This window comes from Salvelinus sp. IW2-2015, linkage group LG18, assembly GCF_002910315.2.
Source record: "Salvelinus sp. IW2-2015 linkage group LG18, ASM291031v2, whole genome shotgun sequence".
NCBI classification, from domain to species: domain Eukaryota; kingdom Metazoa; phylum Chordata; class Actinopteri; order Salmoniformes; family Salmonidae; genus Salvelinus; species Salvelinus sp. IW2-2015.
Window position 1 is genome coordinate 50,729,989 of NC_036858.1, and position 18,081 is coordinate 50,748,069.

The window sequence follows — 18,081 nt, forward strand, 5'->3', positions numbered from 1 at the left end:
CAAGGCTATGAGCAGGGCAGTCTTGTAGGAAAGGACCTTCAGGTCCTCAGACTCCAATGGTTCAAACGGAGGCTCACACAGAGCGTCCAGGACCAAAGCCAGGTCTCAGGTTGGTGCCATATGCTTTGACACTGGTCTGAGCCGACGTACACCTTTTAGGAACCGCACCACCAGATGATGACACCCCGGGGTAGAGCCGTCAATCCCTACATGACACGCCGAGATTGGCTGCCATATAAACCTTCAATGTGAAAAAATAAAGGCCCTTCACAAAAACCTCTTGAAAGAACATCAAAATGTCCACCAAAGAACTCTGAAAAGGAAAAACTCCTTTAACGTGACACAAACACTCAAACCCCAAGCCGTCAAATCCAACAATTCAGGGTCCAAAACCACAGATTACATATATGTGCTTGTGGGTGCCAAACAATTCCATGCACCTGGGACAATAGATCCCGACGACATGGAACCCTTCACGGGTCCCCGCCGAATAAGCGGATGCTTGTTAATGTTGTCGAACATTAGCAACACAATCTGTCCCGCCAACATCAGAAGGAAATGTTTCAGCGCTAACAAAACAGTCTGTAGCTCTAGCTAATTGATATGCAGTACACTTTGCACTGCCCACACACAGCGCTTCCAGTAAGGATGCGTCTGTAGTGATCACCCTGCGGGACCCTACCCAGCCCATGAGAATCCCCTACAACAGCAGTCTCCGGTCCCACCAAGGAGTCAACACCCTTAGGCACGACGGGGATAACTTGAGCAACCGATGGCAGTGACAAGATTCATCAAGCCGCATAGCAATCACCCAGTGCTGAAACAGACACATCAACAGAAGCCCCAGAGGCACCACAGCTATCATAGAGGCCATCAGACACAATACCCACAGGCACAAGCAAAAAGGCACAGAGTGCCCCAACTGAAACCATGCCAGACAGTGACAGAATGCGACTCTCCTCTGCTGGGACAAAATTGCATGATTCAGGACCAAAATGAGACCCAGAAACTGAATTTTCTGAGCTGGAGTCAAACGGCTTTTCTGATGATTCACTATGAACAGCTGAGACTGAATATGAGAAACCAGTGTGTCATGGTGGAGTTCCACCTGTTCCCGCAACTCTGGACCAGCCAAGCATCCAGATATGCCAATACTCTGATCAGCTAGCACCGCACCAGTGTCAAAGCTGCCTCCACCACCATAGAAACAGTGTGGGGAGATAGAGAGAGCCTGAAAGGCAGGACCAGAAACTCATAGGCCACAACCTCGAAATGAAACCTCAACTTTCTGTGGGGTGAAAATACGCATCCTTCAGATCAATGGACGTGAACCCGCTGGGACGCACCGACTGCAATAACCGACGAAGTGTGAGCATTTTGAACTTGCAAACCTTGAATGTGCTCATTTAAAACATGAAAGTCCATGATGGAACGCAACGTTCCATTGCTTTTGGGAACTAAGAAGTACCGGCTGTACCAACCGCTCTATACTTCTGACACGAGGACCACCCAAATAGCCTGCTTTTGAAGGAGAGAGGAAATCTCCTCTCTCAAGACAGGAGCTAGGAATTCGGGGACCATTGATGCAATGATGCCACGAAAAGGAGGGCGCACATCGAACTACAGACCGTACCCTCTCGTTACCTTCCTCATCACCCATGATGAAATTGCGCATGCACGCTGCCAGTCTCCTATACATTATCTCCTGAAGGGGCAGAGCACCACCCTGAGGACTTGTTTGTTTTCATATCCACCACTCTTGACAACCGTGCGTCTGAATGTGGGAAAGGAACTGTGTTTATTATGCCCACACCTGTATGATACCACACTTTCGATACCCCTGAACAAAATTTTGTGGTACCACCGTTCAGATACCCAACCCAGACTAGGTTTGGGGACTTCAGCATCCAGTAACTTGCCCCTATTGACCCGAGCCACTTGTGAGCCCTATTGTCACAGTAAATACTTGGGGAGTAGGGCCCCACTGAGCCACCACCGTCGCCTTCATACTTTCCCCACAGACAGGATAGTACAGCGGGACAGATGCAGCACAAAATCAGCCGTAGCCTCGGATTTCGTTGAGAAGCTCTGAAACCGGCTTCCCTGCCTCCATGGTCTTATTCAGCTCCTGCAACAAATCAGTATCATACATCAGCAGCATTGTGACCACATTCAATGAACGAGCTGCCACATCCTCAGCCTGGTACACTTTGTCCATCTGATTTGCCAGAGAACCGGCACAGTTTATTCGAAAGCACCGTGCTTGGATTTACCCCCTTGTTAGCCTCTGGAGTAACTCGGCGGTGTGCTTAAGAGGACTGCCTCCTCCATACCCTCTATATTCATGATTTTGTCTGGTAGCACCAGCCTGGCTGAATGAGGGAATCTCAGGTTGCCTTTAGCTTATCTGTAAAATCTTTAAATGGGGGTTAGTGATTCTTCACCACTGCAGGGACAGGAGATAAATACTAGTGATGTTACGTTTGATACCGGAGCTCCGAGGCATGTGTCAAAATCGCTAAGCAGCTAACTTTGAAGCAGCGTGCCGATGCGTGTAACATTTTATCTGAATTACATCATCAATGACATCCAAAGAATCATTTGATTGTGTGCTTTTTCTAAACGTGTGTTGGAAAATGCTAGATTCCACTGATTTCGCTGTGGTTCCGGTGCTTTCTTTGATTCTAAGCTACTTTCAAACACCAACCTCTACTGCACATATCAAAGCTGCAGGCTAAAGTTAAATCGAGACTTGGCTTCCTCTATTGTAATTGCTCCTCTTTCACCCCAGCTGCCAAACTAACCCTGATTCAGATGACCATCCTACCCATGCTAGATTATGGAGACGTAATTTATAGATCGGCAGGTAAGGGTGCTCTTGAGCGGCTAGATGTGCTTTACCTTTACCATGTGCTTTACCAATGCTCCTTATAGGACACATCACTGCACTCTATACTCTTCTGTAAACTGGTCATCTCTGTATACACGTCGCAAGACCCACTGGTTGATGCCTATTTATAAAACCCTCTTAGGCCACACTCCCCCTTATCTGAGATATCTACTGCAGCCCTCATCCTCCACATACAACACCTGTTCTGCCAGTCACATTCTGTTAAAGGTCCCCAAAGCACACACATCCCTGGGTCGCTCGTCTTTTCAGTTCGCTGCAGCTAGCAACTGGAACGAGCTGTAACAAACACTCAAACTGGACAATTATATCTCAGTCTCTTCATTCAAAGACTCAATCATGCACTCTTACTGACAGTTGTGGCTGCTTTGCGTGATGTATTGTTCTCTCTGCCTTCTTGCCATTTGTGCTGTTGTTTGTGCCCAATAATATTTGTACCATGTTTTGTGCTGCTACCGTGTTGTGTTGCTACCATGTTGTTGTCATGTTGTGTTGCTACCATGCTGTGTTGTCATGTGTTGCTGCCATGCTATGTTGTAGTCTTAGGTCTCTCTTTATGTAGTGTTGTGTTGTCTCTGTTGTCGTGATGTGTGTTTTGTCCTATATTTGTACTTAATTTATTAATCCCAGCACCCGCACCGGCAGGAGGCCTTTTGCCTTTTTGGTAGGCCGTCATTGTAAATAATATTTATTTCTTAACTGACTTGCCTAGTTTATTAAAGGTGAAATAAGACAACATGTAAAAAATAAATAAATACTGGACACCTTACTTACAAATATAGTTAGGATTTTGTACAATGTTTTTCACCACTCCGGTAGCTTAGCAGGTAGAGTAGGGAACTATGGAACTTTTAGGGACATGAGGTTATGAGGTCAAATCCTGTTGAAAACATACTATTTGAAAATGTTCTATGTGAAGCCACACTTTCTGCACGGTTGTTCAAATAATGCTTTATTTAGTATAGTACAAGCTTCTGTCTGCCTCTTAAGCTGACAGTCCTTGAAATCAGACAGACTTTTAAAAATATATATCTTTAGATTACTTATTTTAAATGATTTCCCACAGTTTCTAGGTCAGAAGACAACAATCCAGACCTTCCGAGGACCATGTAAACGTCCTCTGTCGAATAAACGTATATTTGCCACCCTCTGGTGGTTGGCTGCATCATTACATCGATTTATATCACATCACTGCAACTTTACATCAGAGGCGTGGTCCTTAGAAAAACATTTATCCAGCTCAACTGCTCCACGGCACATACATGGCAAAGCAATTACTGAATTTGTATTGAGCAGGCGGATCTAAATACATCACTTTCATAGCTCTACGATATAGAATGTGACCTACACACTTCCTTAAACCTAAAATATGTAAAGAAGTAATTTTGCGTGGAAGTCAAACATTTGTTTTACATCAGAGGCAGACACATTGCATATGCTCAGAATGACAATATCAAGACCTTTACTCAGCCCTTCTCCCATTGCCTATAGGGATGAACACTGTTTAAATGAGCCAAATGTTGATTTAGACATTCACAAATGTAACAGATTTTGACTGTCACTAATGTGACTAATGATACTGTATGTTTCGTATAGTAATAAAGAAGGTGAAATATTTTTGCTAACAGATTATAACTATATATGGACATATTATGAAGTATGAAAATACTTATTCATTCACAATTGTATTTTATTTGACTATCATACAGTATTTGGATGTTTTATTACGATTTTATTGTGTACGAGATCTTATGGGTTGAAAAGTCTTTTTTTCTCAGACATAAATAAACAATTAAAGGTGAAAGCCAAAGGTCATAGCTTTCTGGGAGGGAACACTGCTACAAAATATTGATGACTAAAGCCATAGCAAAGCAGTGCAAAATGCCTGTCAGCTCAACTGGTTTTAACACCTCAATCACACTGCATTTTGAGACAAATTAATTTCCAATGGAACACTGTGGTTTTATTTTATTTAACTAGGCAAGTCAGTTAAGAACAAATTCTTATTTACAATGATGGCCAATTATGTGCCACCCTATGGGACTCCCAATCACAGCCAGATGTAGCCTGGATTTGAACCAGGTACTGCAGTGACTCCTCTTGTAGTGTCTTAGACCACTGTGCCACTAGGGAGCATTTGCCTTGCATCATTCCGTTGCTGAGGCAGTTGCAGTGTGTTCTGTGTGGTGCATAAGTTGGATTTATCTATCTATTTATCTATGCGGGGAGGCAAACGCTCCCGAGTGGCACAGTCGTCTAAGACACTGCATCTCAGTGCAAGAGGTGTCACTGCAGTACCTGGTTCGAATCATGGCTGTTATTAAACTGTATGCGTAGACGTCTTGACAGAAAGGGTAGCAGAAGGTGAATGTTCAACTTTTGTTGCACACATATCCAAATGATGCTGCCTACCATTTTGCGCAATGTACTTACTATGAATATGGTATGTTGTTGTCCCACCTAGCTATCTTAAAATGAATGTACTAAGTGTAAGTCGCTCTGATTAAGAGTGTCTGCTAAATGACTAAAATTTAAATCTAATCAAATGCTGCTATTTATTGCCGACCAGCAGATGTCACTAATGTGCATTGTGAACAGATAATGACGCTCCGAGTAATGAACCGTTTTTCTTCGCAATTTGGTGAAAGCGCTGAAGCCCTCAGAGAGCCTCAGTTTCCCATCACGTGTAAATACCTTCCCCCAAACCTGGAGGAACTCCACTGTGGGGGAGAAGACAGCCAATCCACCCCCAGGTGGGCTGCCGCCCTACGACACAGCTCCATCAAAGGCTAATTTAAAAAATATATATATTTCATCTTTATTTAACCAGGTAGGCTAGTTGAGAAAAAGTTGTCATTTACAACTGCGACCTGGCCAAGATAAAGCAAAGCAGTTCGACACATACAACAACAAAGAGTTACACATGGAACAAACAAACATACAATCAATGATACAGTAGAAAAGTCTATATACAGCATGTGCAAATTAGGTAGGATAAGAGAGATAAGGCAATACATAGGCAATGGTGGCAAAGTAATTAAACACTGAAATGGTAGGATGTGCAGAAGATGAATGTGCAAGTTGAGATACTTGGGTGCAAAGGAGCAAGATAAATACAGTATGGGGATAAGGTAGATTGGATGGGCTATTTACAGATGAGCTATGTACAGGTGCAGTGATCTGTGAGCTGCTCTGACAGCTGGTGCTTAAAGCTAGTGAGGGAGGTAAGAGTCTCCAGCTTCAGAGATTTTTGCAGTTCGTTCCAGTCATTGGCAGCAGAGAACTGGAAGGAGAGGCGGCCAAAGGAGGAATTGGCTTTGGGGGTGACCAGTGAGATGTACCTGCTGGAGCGCGTGCTATGGGTGGGTGCTGAGTGAGTGACCAGTGAGCTGAGATAAGGCGGGGCTTTACCTAGCAGAGACTTGTAGATGACCTGGAGCCAGTGGGTTTGGCGACGAGTATGAAGTGAGGGCCAGCCAACGAGATCATACAGGTCGCAGTGGTGGGTAGTATATGGGGCTTTGGTGACAAAACGGATGATAGACTGTGATAGACTGCATCCAATTTGTTGAGTAGAGTGTTGGAGGCTATTTTGTAAATGACGTCGCCGAATTCGAGGATCGGTAGGATGGTCAGTTTTACAAGGGTATGTTTGGCAGCATGAGTGAAGGATGCTTTGTTGCGAAATAGGAAGCCGATTCTAGATTTAATTTTGGATTGGAGATGTTTAATGTGAGTCTGGAAGGAGAGTTTACAGTCTAACCAGACACCTAGGTATTTGTAGTTGTCCACATTATCTAAGTCAGAACTGTCCAGAGTAGTGATGCTGGACGGGCGGGCAGGTGCTGGCAGCGATCGGTTGAAGAGCATGCATTTAGTTTTACTTGCATTTAAGAGCAGTTTGAGGCCACAGAAGGAGAGGTGTATGGCATTGAAGCTCATCTGGAGGTTTGTTAACACAGTGTACAACGAAGGGCCAGAAGTATACAGAATGGTGTCGTCTGCGTAGAGGTGGATCAAAGAATCAATAGCAGCGAGAGCGACATCATTGATGTATACAGAGTAAAGAGTCGGCCCAAGAATTGAACCCTGTGGCACCCCCATAGAGACTGCCAGAGGTCCGGACAACAGGCCCTCCGATTTGACATACTGAACTCTATCGGAGAAGTGAACCAGGCGAGGCAATCATTTGAGAAACCAAGGCTGTTGAGTCTGCCAATAAGAATGTTGTGATTGACAGAGTCAAAAGCCTTAGCCAGGTCGATGAAGACGGCTGCACAGTAATGTCTCTTATCGATGGCGGTTATGATATCATTTAGGACTTTGAGCGTGGCTGAGGTGCACCCATGACCAGCTCTGAAACCAGATTGCATAGCGGAAAAAGTACGGTGAGATTCGAAATGGTTGGTAATCTGTTAGTTAACTTGGCTATCAAAGACCTTAGAAAGGCAGAGTAGAATATGTATAGGTCTGTAGCAGTTTGAGTCTAGATTGTCTCCCCCTTTGAAGAGGGGGATGATCGCGGCAGCTTTCCAATCTATGGGAATCTCAGACGATACGAAAGAGAGGTTGAACAGGCTAGTAATAGGATTTGCAACAATTTCGGCAGATCATTTTAGAAAGAGAGGGTCCAGATTGTCTAGCCCGGCTGATTTGTAGGGGTCCAGATTTTGCAGCTCTTTCAGAACATCAGCTATCTGGATTTGAGTGAAGGAGAAGTGGGGGAGGTTTGGGCGAGTTGCTATAGGGAGCGCAGGGCTGTTGACCGGGGTAGGGGTAGCCAGGTGGAAAGCATGGCCAGCCGTAGAAAAATGCTTATTGAAATTCTCAATTATTGTGGATTCATCGGTAGTGACAGTGTTTCCTAGCCTCAGTGCAGTGGGCAGCTGGGAGGAGGTGCTCTTATTCTCCATGGACTTTACAGTGTCCCAGAAGTTTCTTGAGTTTGTACTACAGGATGCAAATTTCTGTTTGAAAAAGCTAGCCTTAGCTTTCCTAACTGCCTGTGTATATTGGTTCCTAACTTCCCTAATAAGTTGCATATTCGATGCTAATGCAGAACGCCACAGGATGTTTTTGTGCTGATCAAGGGCAGACAGGTCTGGAATGAACCAAGGGCTATATCTATTCCTATTTCATTTTTTTTTGAATGGAGCATGCTTATTTAAGATGGTGAGGAAGGCACTTTTAAAGAATAACCAGGCATCCTCTACTGACGGGATGAAGTCAATGTCATTCCTGGATACCCCGGCCAGGTCAATTAGAAAGGCCTGTTCGCAGAAGTGTTTTAGGGAGCATTTGACAGTGATGAGGGGTGGTCGTTTGACCGCAGATCCAATACGGATGCAGGCAATGAGGCAGTGATCGCTGAGATCTTGGTTTGGAAACAGCAGAGGTGTATTTGGAGGGCAAGTTAGTTAGGATGATATCTATGAGGGTGCCCGTGTTTACGGATTTGGGGTTGTACCTGGTAGGTTCATTAATAATTTGTGTGAGATTGAGGGCATCAAGCTTAGATTGTAGGATGGCCGGGGTGTTAAGCATGTCCCAGTTTAGGTCACCTAGCAGGACGAGCTCAGAAGATAGATTGGGAGCAATCAATTCACATTTGGTTTCCAGGGCACAGCTGGGGGCAGAGGGTGGTCTATTGCAAGCGGCAACGGTGAGAGACATATTTCTGGAAAGGGGAATTTTTTGAAGTAGAAGCTCGAATTGTTTTGGTACAGACCTGGATAGTAAGATAGAACTCTGCAGGCTATCTCTGCAGTAGATTGCAACACCGCCCCCTTTGGCAGTTCTATCTTGGCGGAAAATGTTATAGTTAGGGATGGAAATTTCAGGGTTTTTGGTGGTTTTCCTAAGCCAGGATTCAGACACGGCTAAGACATCCGGGTTGGCAGAATGTGCTAAAGCACTGAATAAAGCAAACTTAGGGAGTAGGCTTCTAATGTTAACATGCATGAACCCAAGGCTTCTACGGTTACAGAAGTCAACAAATGAGAGCACCTGGGGAGTAGGAGTGGAGCTAGGCACCTCAGGTCCTGGATTAACCTCTACATCACCAGAGGAACAGAGGAGAAGTAGGATAAGGGTGCGGCTAAAGGCTATAAGAACTGGCCGTCTTCGGAACAGAGAGTAAAGCACGTTCGGAACAGAGAGTAAAGGGAGCAGGTTTCTGGGCACGATAGCATAGATTCAAGGCACAATGTACAGACAAAGGTATGGTAGGAAGAGAGTACATTGGAGGTAAACCTAGGCATTGAGTAATGAAGAGAGAGATATATCTCTAGAGACGCTTAAACCAGGTGATGTCACCGCATATGTGGGAGGTGGAAATAAATGGTTGGTTAAGGCATATTGAGCAGGGTTAGAGGCTCTACAGTGAAATAAGACAGTAATCACTACCCAGGACAGTAATGGACAAGGCATATTGATATTAGGGAGAGGCATGCGTAGCCGAGTGATCATAGGGGTCCAGTGAGTGGTTGGGCTGACTGGGGACACGGCGATTCAGACAGTTAGCAGGCCGGTGCTAGCAAGCTAGCAGTTAGCAGGCCGGGGCTAGCCAGCTAGCATAAGGGCCTTAGAGGGACGTCGCGATGGGGGAAAAGTCTGTTTTTGCCTCCTCGTGCGGTGACGTCGATAGACCAGTCGTGGAATTAGTAGGGTTCCAAGTAGCAGAGGGGTCCAAGTCCAATTGGCAAAATGGGTATAGTGGTCCAAGAAACTGGCCGATGGAACGGCTAACAGTCCAATATGCTATAGATAGCTAGCAGGCCGCGGTTAGCAGAATGGGCCTTCAGGGGACGTCGCGCCTGAGGGGCCTGTTGGGATCCTCGGGCAGATTATGTCGGTATTCCAGTCGTGAAGGATCGGTGGGGTTCCGTGCCCCGTATCGGCAGTAGAAGGGGTCCGGATATTATAGCCGAGGAGTGTGCTTCAGGAGTAGCCCAGGAGCCCTAGCCGGGAGATGGGTCTAGCATGGGCTAGCTCCAGGCTAGTTGGTGCTTGCTCCGGGACGGAAASGTTAGCCAGGAGTAGTCAACCCGGGTTSCGGTTAGCTAGCTGCCATGATCCAGATGAATGGGTTCAGAGTTTGCGGTAGGAATCCGGGGATATGGAGAGAAAAATAGGTTCGGTATGCTCTGGTTTGAAACGCGTTGTACGAACTGGGGAGAGCTTTCCGAGCTAAAGGTTAGCCGACTGATAGCTGATAGCTGGTAGCTAGTTAGCCACCAATTAACCACCAATGGTTCACTCTCCCCTGCCGAATCCAAAGCCAGGGCTTTAGGCTGCCCCAGACTGATGTCATCTGATTCACACTCTGAAAACCCTCCAGAGCCAACCAGGGATAGTATTTCAACCCTTCTGGACACTGCCAGAGAAACTGGAATGAGAAACTGGAATGAGCCTCAATTGGCTGGGATAACACCCCTATCAACTCCAACCAGCGCTGCTGCTCTGTCCTGACTTCTAGCCTTTTTGTAACTTACTCTTTCTTCCCGCTGGCCATCTTACTCAAGCAAGGAGCACTGGCTACACAAGCAGAGCAGAAAGTAGTCAGCTTCTACAAAATAAAAAAAACAATACCAAGACCCAAATCTCGCAACTTCTAGGACAGGTATCATCAACTAGATTCAGCCACGGGGCGATTTGTTGCTTGAGCAGATGGTCGGGGGGCCGGAACATAATTACAAAGAATTTGTAGACTGAAAATTGATCGCTAGAAGCCCAAACAGATATAATGTTTGACTAAAATAATAATTTCAAACCTTCCTTAAATTTATATATGATCACGTGTATCTGTGTTATGCGTAGGAATACTTGGGAACAAATGTCTTAAATTAAAATCACTTGTAGCTGATTTCCTGGTGTTTTTATAGTCTTTTATGTCCAACAACAAAAAAATGTACTCTATACCAATAAATACTATTTTTTTGCTCAGAAAACTTTGGGGGCCAAATAAAACAACCCACGTGCCGCCAGTTGGGGAACCCTAATCTTGGGTGACGACTTGTCTCTCCCCACTAACAGACACCTAAGTTGGAGCAGAATCTCGTACTCATCGTGTGCTTGAAAAGTTTATGTGACTTTCTATTTTCAGGCAAGCTGAAGAGCGAAGAATTTATGAAAATGAATATGAGCCCTGGTATTATAGCCACGGAGGCGGGGCTTCCGAGGGTAGGCTCGTTATCTATTGGCCCATTGGGCGTGATGTCAGTTTTCTTCAGGTGAATATGATTGGTTGTTGACTCCCAATAGTATGTTATACCGAGTGAACTACTGACAGAGAACTGGCTGTTTCAACTCTTTTTATTAAGTAATTGGTTCCACAGCCTTTTTTTTTGTTTACTCAACTTTTCAGTCGAAGTGTTACCTGAACTAAGAGAAATCAGTTGGCCCAAACTTAGCTCCAAAAATTCTGTCAACTTGTCTCATATGTTTATTCAACTAGAAATTGTTATTTCGGCATTTTACCAACAAAAAAAGGCTGTGAAACTAGTTACACACAGCACTTAAAAAAACAACGTTTTCAACTTACATATTTCACATATATGATTACATTGTGAATGCTCATTTGTACAGTAATTATTTTTCAACATGTCCTCACCTGGGATTTGAACTTACAACCTCTATGTTCATGGCATTCAGATCTTCCTGATACATCTCCATGTCTGTGTCAATTATCATTTAATCTGACTACTCTCCCATCATTATTTGAGTTACTTATTTCAGCAATTTTTGGCTTTTCTGTATAGTTGTCTGATGTTGATGGGGTATATTACTCTGTTTAAATGTTACTCCTTAATCACTATGATAAATAACATAGTTATTTGCTTTGAAGTGCAACAACACAGGTAAAATCAGTCATTGACACAGACATGTTGGCATAGCAGGAAGATTAGAATGCCATGAACCAAGAGGTTGTGAGTTTAAATCCCAGGTGAATACATATTGAATATGAATTACTGTATAAATAAGCATGCACAATATAATCATGTGTGTCAAATATGTTAGTTGAAAACATTTTATGTTAAAAGCACTGTTCTCAAGTTGGAGCTAAGTTTGGAAAACTAAGCTTTTTTTAGTTCAATCAATACTTGGACCAAAAAGTTGACTAAAGTAAACAAACAAATGGCTGAAGAACCACTTACTTAATAACAATTTGAATCTCTTGATTCCAACATCCTTGTTTGTAGCATGTGACTAGAAAGGCAGAAATGTTTTTTAGTTTCATGATGGAAATCCAAATATCCTGTGTTATTTGTAGATGTATTTGTTTCCCTAAGTGCAACTGACTGAGGTGTGTGTGTGGTCTATCTCAACTCCTGTTTGGCACTCCTGTTGCGTGCACTCCTGCTGCTTTGATGCTGATCGACCGTGTGTGTGTTGAGAGAGAGAGAGAATCAACAGGGGATTYCTTTTGGGCAAGTCTTGGCTATGCCTGTGATGGAGTGCCAGGAATGGACTCTGGCCTAAATGTTTTATGAATCAAAGTTCATTCGGGTCTTTCATTTATTTCGTTTCTAGGACGGCCTGACCGGTTCTTTTGGTTAAAGTGTGCCAACACTGAGTGTTTGTGTGCGTTTGGGGGTTTTGTTTCAACATTTTTGTATATAGCCTATGCATGGTTGGTTAGGTTAAAGAGTTGTTTCAAAATGCCCTGTGTTTATTCTTGAATCCATTCCTAGTGATCCAGTTATTTACAAATGTTGTTGTACCAGCAATGTTCTTGTAAGATGCCAAGTAAGAGTGATTTAAGAGTTCTTATTTTGTCATGTTACCAACACCCCAGCAACACCACACCAGGGTCATATTCATTATGGCCAAACGTATACTGTTCGAAAAAAGGGTTCCAAAAGGGTTCTTTGGCTGTCCCCATAGGCGAACCTATTTGGTCCCAGGTAGAACCTTTTTGGTTCCAGGTAGAACCATGTTGGGTTCCATGTAGAACCCTATGTGGAAAGATTGTTCTCCTATGGGGCCAGCCAAAAAAACGTTTTAGGTTCTAGATAGCACCTTTTTTCTAAGAGTCTAGCAACTTTTTAAATGGAAAACGAAAACAGGTAGTCCATCCCTGTCAGTCTGTTTCCTTAGAGTTGTTGCCTAATGAATACAAACCAGTTGTTTGAGCAGACCTATACCCTCACGTTGGCAACAGAGATCATTGTTTTTCCCTTGAAGCCTGGCTTAGCTGACAGTACTTAACATACTGCTGTATGTGGTACATAGGCCTACACTCTGACCACTCATTCTAAACATACACACAGACCTAAACTAGACATTCCTGATGCAAATATCTACACCCCAAAGTAAAGCAGCGAGAGCCAGGACGTGGTGGTCAGAGAGAACAGGGGAAAATGAGTTTGTTCTTATTCTAACTATGCCACTCATGGTCACCAAAATACCACCTACGCACACACATGCACGCACACACAAAGATTTACTGTTTCACAACACAGATGGGCCTTTCTGTAGGCTGACATATTTGTCAATGTAAGTGTATTTATACTTCTTGACATCCGTACGGCCAGTATGTCAGGTACAGATGCTTCTCGGACATAACTGGTACTGTCTGTGTCCATGTACACAAACAGCACATGCCCACCAAGGTGGCTTTTGTTTTTGACAATGTGTTTGGCTGTAATTCTGTGTGGCATGGACCATATTAACCAAATGTTAGGCCAGTTTGTGAGGTGTAGGGAATGCTTCACCCATCTGTGTTCATCAACAACACATGCCCACCGATATGACTAATAAACTGTGTGTGTGTGGGGGTATCATTTTGTGTGGCATGGATCATATTATCCAAACACCAGATATCTACAGTGTGTGGGTATCATTCTGTGTGGCATTAACCAAGCACCAGTGGTGGAAAAAGTACCCAATAGTCATACTTTAGTAAAGTAAAGATACTTTAAAAGAAAATGACTCAAGTAAAAGTGAATGTCGCCCAGTAAAATACTACTTCAGAAAAAGTTTTAAAGTATTTGGTTTTTAATGTACTTAAGTACCAAAAGTAAATGTAATCACTAAAATATACTTAAGTATCAAAAGTAAAAGTATAACTCATTTCAAAGCACGGTTTTCTTGATTTTTAAAAAATGTACGGATAGCCAGGGGCGCACTTCAACACTCGGACATCCTTTACAAACGAAGCATTTGTGTTTAGTGAGTCTGCCAGATCAGAGAGTAGTAGGGATGACCGGGGATGTTCTCTTGATAAGTGGGTGAATTAGACCAGTTTCCTGTCTGGCTTAGCATTCAACATGGAACTAGTACTTTTGGGTGTCACAGAAAATGTAAGGAGTAAAAAGTACATTATTTTCTTTAGGAATGTAGTGGAGTGAAAGTAAAAGTTGTCAAAAATATAAATAGTAAAGTAAAGTACAGATACCCCAAAAAACGAATTAAGTAGTACTTTAAAGTATTTTTACCTAAGTACTTTACACCACTGCCAAACACATGACACAGTTGTCTTCTACAAACGCTGATTCTGTAGGCAAGATTTAGTCATCTCACCTCACAGGAATAACATGTGTTTCATGAAACCTCAACTAGTAAACAGAAGAGATACTAACATCCTTTCTTAATGTTCCTGTTTCTTCACAGGAAAATCTGGGACACCAAGGTTGCTGATCCATCCACAAGGTAAGACCTAGTCAACGTTTGAACATCTCAACTAACTACAAATCATTTTTTTCTCCAGATGTTGATCATTTTGTATTATCATTTTGTATTATAATGCCTTGTGAGTTTTAAATGTGCTTATAATGCATTATGTAGAGTGTTTAAATGAAGTGTTACTGGACAGTTCTTGTCTTGTTCCTCTCCTTCATGGAACTGACATGACAGACGTTAGCTATGCACAGGTTATGTGTTATAAAGCGCTATATGACATTTATGACCTCTTCTCTCCCAATTCCTAGGCTGAGCCTCATGGCTCGTAAAAAGGGTTTCTGGGTAGAGAAGGTTCACTGCCTGGGGTCAGAGACCAGCCTATCAGAGTGTCACGCTCAGCTGTCCATTCCACATAGCCCCACCCCCTGTAAGAGTGGGAGACATGCGGTGGCGAGGTGTGTACCGGGACCGCAGTTTGCACGTATGTCATCTGGAAGACCCCAGGTACCCCACCCAATTGTGGTAAGAGACAGGTACACGCACACATAAAAACATAGACACACACACACATCATGCATCACTGTGCTAAGAGCCAAGTCCTAGACACTTTTCCTGTGTTCTGCACAAACATAAGATACAAAAAACATTCTTAGACAATAATACAGTCTAGTCATACATGATGCTGACACTCTCTGTCTCTCTCTGTCTTTCTGTCTCTCTGTCTCTCTGTGTCTCTCTCTCTCTTTCTCTGTCTTCCGGTCTCTCGCTGTCTCTCTCGCTCATTCTGACTCTCTCTCGCTCTCTCTCTCCTCTCTCCCTCTAGCCGGTGCGTCTGAAGGCTGGCCCCAGGCTGGGTGAGGGCCGGGTGGAGGTGCTGAAGGAGGGGAAGTGGGGGACCATCGTAGACCACGTGTGGAACCGAGTCTCAGCTAGCGTGGTGTGCAGGGAGCTGGGCTTCGGAACCGCCAAAGAGGCCCTCACTGGAGCTTACATGGGACAAGGTAGGGTAGGACTCCCTCTCTATCTGTTATTCTCTGTCTTTTTGTCTCTCTGTCTCTCTCTGTCTGACTCTTTGTCTGTCCTACAGGGGTCAAGGTTTGACTTTTATTCTGACTGGCAAAGGAAAAAGTTCACTCCGGTTGTGCCACGTGAACATGGAAGTTGTGTTTTTACCAGTTTCTCCCATTTCATCCTGCCCTATAGGGTTCAGGGTCTTAGGCACAGGCACCTGAGAAAACACACCCATGTATATGTCTCTGTACTCTGTGTACCTTAGGCTGTTTGAGATTCCATGTGAGTCAGAGGAACTTTTCCAGCCATGCTTAGGACTTATCTTAGGACTCTACGCTCGTCTGCCGCTGAATGGTCTGAGAATGTATTTGTTTGTGAGCCTGAGGGTGCTGATCTGTGGTTCACACACTGTTAGCGGATTTCCCCTCTTCTCCACCATGGTCACTGCAGCTGTATGTGTGTGTGTGTGTGTGTGCGCACGTGTGTGTGCTTGGGCAGCTGGAGGGCTCAGTGTATATGGCTCAGTTCACAGCCGAAAGCTCCTCAAAGGAATGGAGTCAGCAATCTCAGCTCCACCAAGACGTGCACACGCAAACATGCACACACACAGCTGTGCATTTTTTCATATATTTTTTATTTCCTAATATGCGACAGCCACCAGCTGTTCTTATCACCTAGCCACGGGTCTTTCCCTGTTCTAGACGGGAGAAGTCTTGGTGGAGCAAGGAGTGGATTGGTAGGGTTTATAGTTTGTGCTGATAAACCCCATAGCTGAAAAAGGGATATGTAACAGCACCTGATCTCTAAATAAACCTTGGTGGCTTTATATTGAACTAAAGTGTTTTCAGAAAGTAATCATACCCCTTGACTTATTCCACATTTTGTTGTGTTTCAGCCTGAATTCAAAATGGATTAAATATAGATTTTTTTCACCCGTCTGTACACTGAATACCCCATAATGACAAAGTGAAATAATGTTTTTAGAAAATGTAGCAAATTTATTGAAAATGGAATACATAAATATCTAATAAGTATTCACATCCCTTTGCTATGACATTCAAAATTGAGCTCGGGTGCATCCAATTTACCTTGATCATCCTTCAGATGTCACTACAACTTGGTGGAGTCCACCTGTAACCAAGTCAATTGTTTGGACATGATTTAGAAAGAAACACACCTGTCTATATAAGGACCCACAGTTGACAGTGCATGTCAGAGCAGAAACTAGGGTCCAAGGAACTGTCCATAGATCTCCAAGATATAATTGTGATGAGGCATATTATCTGGGAAAGTGTATAAAACAATTTCTAGAGTGTTGAACAATTCCAAAGGCATTTTCATTGGGAAATTGAAAAATATGGAACTACCCAGACTCTGCCTAGAGCTGGCCGTCCAACCAAACTGACCAACCGGGCAAGAATTTATGCAGCAGCGTACAAGACATTTTGAACTCACCTTGTTGTGCTGTGCTCACTTGAACAGGAAGGTGGTGCAACGGTCCTTCTTGTGGGCTCTAGAAGGAGTCCCAAAATCCTGACTTGGATTTCCGAGTTAGATGACCGTTGAAAATAATTTTTCGTATTTTCCCTGTCGGAGCTAGTTTTATCTAAGTTCCCAGTTGTCTTGAACTCACAAGTCTGAGATTTCCCAGTTCCGAGTTTCCAGTTGTTTTAAATGCAGCAGAAGTCATGCTGGATGGACAGCATGGACAATTTATTCAAACTTGTGTGGCCCATGGCGTTACCCCCTTTTTCGTGATATCCAATTGGTAGTTACGATCTTGTCTCATCGCTGCAACTGCTCTACGGACTCAGTGAAGGTCGAGAGTCAAGCCACACTGCTTCTTGACGCACTGCTCGCTTAGCCCGGAAGCTAGTCGCACCAATGTGTTGGAGGAAACACTGATGACCGAAGTCCGCTAGAGCATGATGAGACAAGGAAATCCCGGACGGCCAAACCCTCCCCTAACCTGGACGATGCTGGGCCAATTGTGCGCCGTCTCATGGGTCTCCCGGTCACACATGGCTGTGACACACCTGGCTGCAGTGGCACCTTAGCACTTATTGTTGAATTTGCGATTTCTAACTTGTTGTGTAATGTTTATGTACAATGGTTGATGAGCACCGATACATTTTATCTATAATTTCTCTTCACATGACAAGGATTAAAAAGTATTTGCCAGTAGATTGTCGACTTGACGCATGATGATGACTGCTAGCTAAGATTTTGAAAGTATGATGTTGACATGATCAGTCCAATCAAAGCTACTGTAGATATAATGTGATTTGATGTAATTTTATCTGTGGCCAATGACCTTGAGCCTTCTTGGATGTGCACTTCTAACGTCTATGGCAGCACCCAACGGGCTTGAATTTTATTTAGCTCTATCTGTAGGTTTTGCTGTGACGTAGTCTCCCCATGAGTGTGAGAACACTGAGCCAATCACGGCACAAATAGAGAACATTACCAACCCCTACGCTCTGTATTTTCCACTGGCTGCCCCACCATCATAGAAAGCACTGAGCTAGGCTGAAACACCT

The 18,081-nt window shown here is 43.9% G+C and overlaps 1 protein-coding gene across 1 annotated transcript in view; it reads left to right on the forward strand.

Annotated features, from left to right (window-relative positions):
* loxl4 (lysyl oxidase-like 4) overlaps positions 1 to 18,081 on the forward strand; it is a 64,227-nt gene that overhangs the window by 22,226 nt on the left and 23,920 nt on the right. The window contains 3 exon segments of the mRNA XM_024008701.2: positions 14,522 to 14,560; positions 14,839 to 15,052; positions 15,354 to 15,531. Of these exon segments, the coding sequence (XP_023864469.1) occupies positions 14,522 to 14,560; positions 14,839 to 15,052; positions 15,354 to 15,531 (431 nt within the window).